A 9387-nucleotide genomic window follows, 5' to 3' on the forward strand; every position below is an offset into this window, starting at 1 on the left:
ATTATAAAAAAAACAATATTTTTACTACATACTCAATGTCTGGTTTTAGTCATTTGAACACTGTTCAAACATACGTGTCCTGAAAAAACGCTTACACGGTAACTGGGTGCAAGCAGAAGCTATAGACTACCTATCCATACTTAGTTACATTATCCTACAGAGGTATAGTAATAAAAAACAAACAATAATAAAACATGTTTTACATTAAAAACAAATGTTTAAACAAGGTCAGTGTGATAATCTTTATTCCCTGATGAGTTAGACAAAATCCACAGTGATTACGTGTTATAATCCCTTCCCTAATATCTGAGGATAAGATCAATTAACGAATTAGTTCGTAACAACCCCGCCTAAGCTAATTCAGCCAATTTTAGCCAATGACATAGGGCCCCAAAAGGGTATAAAACTCCCTGCCAGGACACCCTAGCATAGGCAAAAGGTTCACAGCCAGATCAGATCTCATCTTGCCTTTCTCTTGCATTCATTGGACATCCACTGAGTAAAGATGCAGAACGGCACAGAAGGAAGCAACTTCTACATTCCCATGTCCAACCGGACTGGGCTTGTAAGGAGTCCTTTTCTATACCAACAGTACTACTTGGCGCCTCCATGGCAATACTATTGTCTTGCTGTCTATACGTTCTTCCTGATCTGCTTTGGATTCCCCATCAACGGTCTGACCCTGTATGTCACAGCCACAAACAAGAAGCTCCGGCAACCCCTTAACTTCATCCTGGTCAACTTGGCTGCAGCTGGAATGATAATGGTCCTCTTTGGATTCACAATCACCATCACATCTGCTGTCAATGGCTACTTCATCTGGGGACCATTGGGCTGTGCTATTGAGGGCTTCATGGCTACACTTGGAGGTAAGAAATCTTCAAAAATACAGAACCTATAGAATCCACTTTAGATTTAACGGATTTAAATTAATGATAAACTGTATCCAAAGTAATTGTTAATCAATTTGGAACTAAAAGGACTGGCCTAAAAGTTATTTAAATCCATTTAGAACTGAAGTAACTGACTTTGGATTGTGGTTTCATTCTCCAGGTGAGGTTGCCCTGTGGTCTCTGGTAGTGCTGGCTGTCGAGAGATACATTGTGGTCTGCAAGCCCATGGGCAGCTTCACGTTCACTTCCACCCATGCTGGTGCTGGTGTTGCATTCACCTGGATAGCTGCTATGGCTTGTGCTGCTCCCCCACTGCTTGGCTGGTCCAGGTAAGCTGTAACCAGTGTAGGAATTCTGAAGTGACATCAAATGTTATTTACATGCTTTTCAAGTCATGCTCCATCCACCACCAATCCTACTCACTTACACACAATGATCATTTTGTGCATTTCTATTTATCTTAGGTACATCCCAGAGGGCATGCAATGCTCATGTGGACCTGACTACTACACCTTGGCCGAAGGCTTCAACAATGAATCATATGTGATCTACATGTTCAGCTGCCACTTCATCATCCCAGTCTGTTTGATCGCCTTCACTTATGGAAGTCTTGTCCTCACAGTCAAGGCGGTAAGTGACTTATTACACAAACAACATTTATCTAGCTGTTCCACATAGTGTACATAGTACAAAATGATAGTTCTCCACTCTGATGTCTTGATTATCTTCATTCTCAGGCTGCAGCTTCCCAGCAGGACTCAGCATCTACCCAGAAAGCTGAGAAGGAAGTGACACGTATGTGCATCCTGATGGTTTGTGGTTTCATGATCGCCTGGACCCCCTATGCCACCCTCGCTGCCTACATCTTCTTCAACAAAGGAATTGCCTTCAGTGCCCAGTCCATGGCTATACCTGCCTTCTTCTCCAAGAGCTCAGCCTTGTTCAACCCCATTATCTATGTGTTGATGAACAAACAGGTTGGGAAAATTATAAAAAATGTTACCTTTTTTACTTACTCTTTGAGTTTGACCTAGCAGCAACGTAATATATTGTTTGCTTAATGTGTCATGCTCAGTGCTTTTCATTATTTTCCCTCCCAGTTCCGTGGCTGCATGCTGGCTGCTGTAGGGATGAAAGCAGAAGAAGATGAAACTTCTGTGTCAACAAGCAAGACAGAAGTGTCTTCTGTGGGACCTGCATAGACTTTCCCTCATCCTGCACTTCCCACCCTCTGATTTCTACCCTTGTCTGATGCTCTACATGGACTGCTTTTGAAGACACACTACTTTCACCAAATGGACATTATACTGTTTTGAGCTGTAATGATTGGACTCTGTCACTCCAGATAACACAGAAGTGACCAAAACAGGGCAGTGTATTGACATTCATCTGAACCCATCTCTTGTTCTCTATGATCTCACCTGAGTCGGCAGACAGTCCGATGGATAGTTTGGAGGGCTATAATTGACAATGAGGAAATCTTAAGCCGAGCTCAACAATAAGACCAAATCTAGTCAACCCAGTTCACAAGGCAAATCTATACACTCACATACTGTGTCACTCAATGTAGTTGAAAATATACTTGACATACATTTTATACTCATCCAAAACAAACAAATGCAACAGAAATTTGCCTCTCATAGGTGGTAACAAATGGATGGAACTCAGACTTGCAGAACAGCTCTCATTTTTGTCTTGATGTATCATGAGATTGTATTTTTATGTTATTGTGAGGCTAGCAATTATTTTGTTGTCATCATTTCCTGTATATATTTTATAAATAACAAAAAATTATAGTACTAGATAAATAAATCCATGCATGAATCTACTACTTTTTTGCTGTTATTATTTTCATTTGACAACTGATTTCCAATCCACATCAAATATCATAACATCTCATTAGCACAAATTCACAAATTCTAGTATGTAGTATACATCTTATCAGCTACAACTATACACTACTTCTAATCAGTAGATCTTAAAGCTGAAAATGATCATGAAACATCCGCGCATTGCTACTGGAAAACACCGTCACTGCAGCTTATTTCAAATCAAGCCATTTTACAGCATCAATGCCATTCTAACAGATGTGAGGGACTTGTCAATGTAACAATACATGTGAGTCAACATCTGAATCTCTCCAACATTTCACTAATGCAAATATTCCAATGCAAATTAAAGAAACACTGTTACAAAAGCCTTTCACTTACACTACATGACCAAACGTATGTGGACACCTGCTTGTCGAACATCTCATTCCAAAATCATGGGTATTAGTGAAAAAATCAAGAGCATTAGTGAGGTTGGGCATTAAAAAAAAAAATCAAAATCAAATTTATTTATATAGCCCTTCGTACATCAGCTGATATCTCAAAGTGCTGTACAGAAACCCAGCCTAAAACCCCAAACAGCAAGCAATGCAGGTGTAGAAGCACGGTGGCTAGGAAAAACTCCCTAGAAAGGCCAAAACCTAGGAAGAAACCTAGAGAGGAACCAGGCTATGTGGGGTGGCCAGTCCTCTTCTGGCTGTGCCGGGTGGAGATTATAACAGAACATGGCCAAGATGTTCAAATGTTCATAAATGACCAGCATGGTCGAATAATAATAAGGCAGAACAGTTGAAACTGGAGCAGCAGCACAGTCAGGTGGAAGTTGAAACTGGAGCAGCAGCATGGCCAGGTGGACTGGGGACAGCAAGGAGTCATCATGTCAGGTAGTCTTGGGGCATGGTCCTAGGGCTCAGGTCAGTTGAAACTGGAACAGCAGCATGGCCAGGTGGACTGGGGACAGCAAGGAGTCATCATGTCAGGTAGTCCTGGGGCATGGTCCTAGGGCTCAGGTCCTCCGAGAGAGAGAAAGAAAGAGAGAAGGAGAGAATTAGAGAACGCACACTTAGATTCACACAGGACACCGAATAGGACAGGAGAAGTACTCCAGATATAACAAACTGACCCCAGCCCCCGACACATAAACTACTGCAGCATAAATACTGGAGGCTGAGACAGGAGGGGTCAGGAGACACTGTGGCCCCATCCGAGGACACCCCGGACAGGGCCAAACAGGAAGGATATAACCCCACCCACTTTGCCAAAGCACAGCCCCCACACCACTAGAGGGATATCTTCAACCACCAACTTACCATCCTGAGACAAGGCTGAGTATAGCCCACAAAGATCTCCGCCACGGCACAACCCAAGGGGGGCGCCAACCCAGACAGGATGACCACAACAGTGAATCAACCCACTCAGGTGACGCACCCCCTCCAGGGACGGCATGAGAGAGCCCCAGTAAGCCAGTGACCCAGCCCCTGTAATAGGGTTAGAGGCAGAGAATCCCAGCGGAAAGAGGGGAACCGGCCAGGCAGAGACAGCAAGGGCGGTTCGTTGCTCCAGAGCCTTTCCATTCACCTTCCCACTCCTGGGCCAGACTACACTCAATCATATGACCCACTGAAGAGATGAGTCTTCAGTAAAGACTTAAAGGTTGAGACCGAGTTTGCGTCTCTGACATGGGTAGGCAGACCGTTCCATAAAAATGGAGCTCTATAGGAGAAAGCCCTGCCTCCAGCTGTTTGCTTAGAAATTCTAGGGACAATTAGGAGGCCTGCGTCTTGTGACCGTAGCGTACGTGTAGGTATGTACGGCAGGACCAAATCAGAGAGATAGGTAGGAGCAAGCCCATGTAATGCTTTGTAGGTTAGCAGTAAAACCTTGAAATCAGCCCTTGCTTTGACAGGAAGCCAGTGTAGAGAGGCTAGCACTGGAGTAATATGATCAAATGTTTTGGTTCTAGTCAGGATTCTAGCAGCCATATTTAGCACTAACTGAAGTTTATTTAGTGCTTTATCCGGGTAGCCGGAAAATAGAGCATTGCAGTAGTCTAACCTAGAAGTGACAAAAGCATGGATTAATTTTTCTGCATCATTTTTGGACAGAAAGTTTCTGATTTTTGCAATGTTACGTAGATGGAAAAAAGATGTCCTTGAAATGGTCTTGATATGTTCTTCAAAAGAGAGATCAGGGTCCAGAGTAACGCCGAGGTCCTTCACAGTTTTATTTGAGACGACTGTACAACCATTAAGATTAATTGTCAGATTCAACAGAAGATCTCTTTGTTTCTTGGGACCTAGAACAAGCATCTCTGTTTTGTCCGAGTTTAATAGTAGAAAGTTTGCAGCCATCCACTTCCTTATGTCTGAAACACATGCTTCTAGCGAGGGCAATTTTGGGGCTTCACCATGTTTCATTGAAATGTACAGCTGTGTGTCATCCGCATAGCAGTGAAAGTTTACATTATGTTTTCGAATAACATCCCCAAGAGGTAAAATATATAGTGAGAACAATAGTGGTCCTAAAACGGAACCTTGAGGAACACCGAAATTTACAGTTGATTTGTCAGAGGACAAACCATTCACAGAGACAAACTGATATCTTTCCGACAGATAAGATCTAAACCAGGCCAGAACATGTCCGTGTAGACCAATTTGGGTTTCCAATCTCTCCAAAAGAATGTGGTGATTGATGGTATCAAAAGCGGCACTAAGGTCTAGGAGCACGAGGACAGATGCAGAGCCTCGGTCCGATGCCATTAAAATGTCATTTACCACCTTCACAAGTGCCGTCTCAGTGCTATGATGGGGTCTAAAACCAGACTGAAGCATTTCGTATACATTGTTTGTCTTCAGGAAGGCAGTGAGTTGCTGAGCAACAGCCTTCTCTAAAATTTTTGAGAGGAATGGAAGATTCGATATAGGCCGATAGTTTTTTATATTTTCTGGGTCAAGGTTTGGCTTTTTCAAGAGAGGCTTTATTACTGCCACTTTTAGTGAGTTTGGTACACATCCAGTGGATAGAGAGCCGTTTATTATGTTCAACATAGGAGGGCCAAGCACAGGAAGCAGCTCTTTCAGTAGTTTAGTTGGAATAGGGTCCAGTATGCAGCTTGAAGGTTTAGAGGCCATGATTATTTTCATCATTGTGTCAAGAGATATAGTACTAAAACACTTGAGCGTCTCTCTTGATCCTAGGTCCTGGCAGAGTTGTGCAGACTCAGGACAACTGAGGTTTGGAGGAATACGCAGGTTTAAAGAGGAGTCCGTAATTTGCTTTCTAATAATCATAATCTTTTCCTCAAAGAAGTTCATGAATTTATCACTGCTAAAGTGAAAGTCATCCTCTCTTGGGGAATGCTGCTTTTTAGTTAGCTTTGCGACAGTATCAAAAAGGAATTTCGGATTGTTCTTATTTTCCTCAATTAAGTTAGAAAAATAGGATGATCGAGCAGCAGTAAGGGCTCTTCGGTACTGCACGGTACCGTCCTTCCAAGCTAGTCGGAAGACTTCCAGTTTGGTGTGGCGCCATTAATGTTGGACGATTAGGCCTGGCTCGCAGTCAGTGTTCCAATTCATTCCAAAGGTGTTTGATGGGGTTGAGGTCAAGGCTCTGTGCAGGCCAGTCAAGTTCTTCAACACCGATCTTGAAAAACCATTGCTCTATGGACGTCACTTTGTGCACGGGGGGCATTGTCATGCTGAAACAGGAAAGGGCCTTCCCCCAAATTGTTGCCACAAAGTTGGAAGCACAAAATCATCTAGAATGACATTGTATATTGTAGCGTTAAGAATTCCCCTTACTGGAACTAAGGGGCCTAGACCGAACTATGAAAAACAGCTCCAGAATATTATTCCTCCTCCACCAAACTTTACATTTGGCACTATGCATTCGGGCAGGTAGCATTCTCCTAGTATCTGCCAAACCCAGATTCATCTGTTGGACTGCCAGAGAATGCATTTCCACTGCTCCAAAGTCCAATGGCGGCAAGCTTTACACCACTCCAGTCAACGCTTAGCATTGCACATGGTGATCTTGTGTGTAGCTGCTCGGTCATGCAAATCCATTTCATGAAGCTCCCGTCAAACAGTTATTGTGCTGGCATTGCTTCCAGAGGCAATTTGGAACTTGGTAGTGAATGTTGCAAACGAGGACAGACAATTTTCATGCGCAACTTACTTCAACACTCGGTGGTCCCGTTCTGTGCGCTTGTGTGGCCTACCACTGTGGCTAAGCCGTTGTTGCTCCTAGATGTTTACACTTCACAATAACAGCTGACCTAATGACTTGTTGGAATAGTGGCATCCTATGACAGTGCCCCATTTAAAGTCACTAAGCTCTTCAATAAGGCCAATCTATTGCCAATGTTTGTCTATGGAGATTGCATGACAGTATGCTCGATTTTATACATCTGTCAGCAACAGGTGTGGCTGAAATAGCAGAATCCATGAATTTAAAGGGGTGTCCACATACTTTTGTATATACTAGTGTATGTCTTCATCCCTATTTCATGGCTGCAGATTACAGGCGGTCTAAGGTATCCATTCAGAGTGGAATTATGCAAGAATATGGCGCCATGCTCTTTCATAACAAAGTCATTCAACACACGTTCACGATTTTGATACTGGAGTATGCACTGGAGTCTACCACTCACTGTTACCCTTTGGGTACGCACCACTCACTGCTGCCCTTTGGGTGTGCACCTTCCACTGTTGTGATTCCACCCACTGTTGCCCTCTGCTGCTGATGTCTTTCCCTCAGAGATCCATGCTGGCACACTGTTGATCTGGTCTGAACTCATCTTCACCCTGTATACAGAGCATTCGGAAAGTATTCAGACTCCTTGACTTTTTCCACATTTTCTTACGTTACAGCCTTATTCTGAAATGTATTAAATATTTTTTTCCTCATCAATCTACACACGATACCCCATAATGACAAAGCGAAACCAGATTTTTATAAATGTTTGAAAATAATAATACATATTTACATAAGTATTCAGATCCTTTCATATGAGACTCAAAATTAATCTCAGGGGCATCCTCTTTCCATTGATCATGCTTGAGATGTTTTACAAATTTTACCTGTGGTACATTTTGTAAAGGCACACACCTGTCTATATAAGGTCCCACAGTTGACAGTGCATGTCAGAGCAAAAACCAAGCCATGAGATCCAAGACAGGATTGTGTCAAGGCACAGATATGGGGAAGGGTACCAAAGCATTTCTGCAGCATTGAAGGTCCCCAAGAACACAGTGGCCTCCATCATTCTTAAATGTAAGCAAATTGGTGTAGGTCTAGGATTTCAGGTAGGGTGGAGATGATATGGTCCTTGACTAGTCTCTCAAAGCACTTCATGATGACAGAAGTGAGTGCAATGGGGCGATAGTCATTTAGTTCAGATACCTTAGCTTTCTTGGGAACAGGAACAATGGTGGCCATCTTGAAGCATGTGAGGACAACAGACTGGGATAGAGATTGGCTGAATGTGTCCGTAAACACACCAGCCAGCTGGTCTGCGCATGCTCTGAGGACGCGTCTAGGGATGCCGTCTGGGCCGGCAGCCTTGCGAGGGTAACACGTTTAAATGTTTTACTCACGTTGGCCACGGAGAAGGAGAGCCCACAGTCTTTGGTAGTGGGCCATGTCAGTGGCACTGTATTGTCCTCAAAGCGAGCAACGAAGTTGTTTAATTTGTCTGGGAGTAAGACGTCGATGCTGGAACGGGGATGGTTTTCTTTTTGTAATCCGTGGTTGACTGTAGACCCTGCTACACACACCTCGTGTTTGAGCCGTTAAATTGCGACTTTACTTTGTCTCTATTCTGATGCTTTGAATGCGCAACAAGATGTCAGCACCATGAGTCGTTAATCATAAGGCATACACCCCCACCCTTCTTCTTACCAGAGAGATGTTTGTTTCTGTCAGAGCGATGCGTGAAGAAACCGGGTGGCTGTACTGACTCTGACAACATATCCTGAGTGAGCCATGTTTCTGTGAAACAGAGAATGTTACAATCTCTGATGTCTCTCTGGAACGCAACTCGTGCCCAAATTTTGTCCACCTTGTTATCTAGAGATTGGACATTTGCGAGTAATATGCTCGGAAGTGGTGGATGGTGTGCTCGCCATCTGAGTCTGACCAGTAGACCGCTCCGTCTGCCTCCCCCACGGCGACCCCGTTGTTTTGGGCCGGCCTCTGGGATAAGATTGCATGTCCGAACAAAGGATCCGCTTTGGGAAAGACGTATTCCTGGTCGTAATGATTATAAGTTGACATCACTTTTATATCCAATAGTTCTTCTCAGGTTTATGTAATAACACTTTAGATTTTCTGGGCTAACGATGTAAGAAACAATACATTAAAAACTAATAATTGCATAGTTTTCTGTCGGTGCCATCTGGGGTATTGTGTGTAGATTGATGAGGGCAAAAAACTATTTAATCAATTTCAGAATAAAGCTGTAAAGTAACAAAATGTGGAAAAAGTCAAAGGGTCTGAATACTTTCCGAATACACTGTATGTTGGTTAAACAACGGTCTTGATTGTTGTCCCACCATGCTTACAATACGACAAGCAATTTCTGACCAAAGTTGTTCTCTCGTCCCTGTTCTTTCCAATTACTGTATGCCTAATAATGATTATGCTATTGAATATGAGGTGAG

At 43.2% G+C, this 9387-nt stretch overlaps 1 protein-coding gene across 1 annotated transcript; it reads left to right on the top strand.

Annotated features, from left to right (window-relative positions):
- Window positions 1-434: 434 nt before the first annotated feature.
- LOC112254819 (green-sensitive opsin-2) lies at window positions 435-2721 on the top strand. The gene is made up of 5 exons (XM_024427705.1): window positions 435-869; window positions 1054-1222; window positions 1358-1523; window positions 1631-1870; window positions 1994-2721. Exons 1-5 carry the CDS (start codon window positions 506-508, stop codon window positions 2093-2095), a joined length of 1041 nt encoding a protein of 346 aa, XP_024283473.1. The 5' UTR covers window positions 435-505; the 3' UTR covers window positions 2096-2721.
- Window positions 2722-9387: the final 6666 nt, after the last annotated feature.

Source organism: Oncorhynchus tshawytscha, linkage group LG07, assembly GCF_018296145.1.
Source record: "Oncorhynchus tshawytscha isolate Ot180627B linkage group LG07, Otsh_v2.0, whole genome shotgun sequence".
Taxonomy (NCBI): Eukaryota; Metazoa; Chordata; class Actinopteri; order Salmoniformes; family Salmonidae; genus Oncorhynchus; species Oncorhynchus tshawytscha.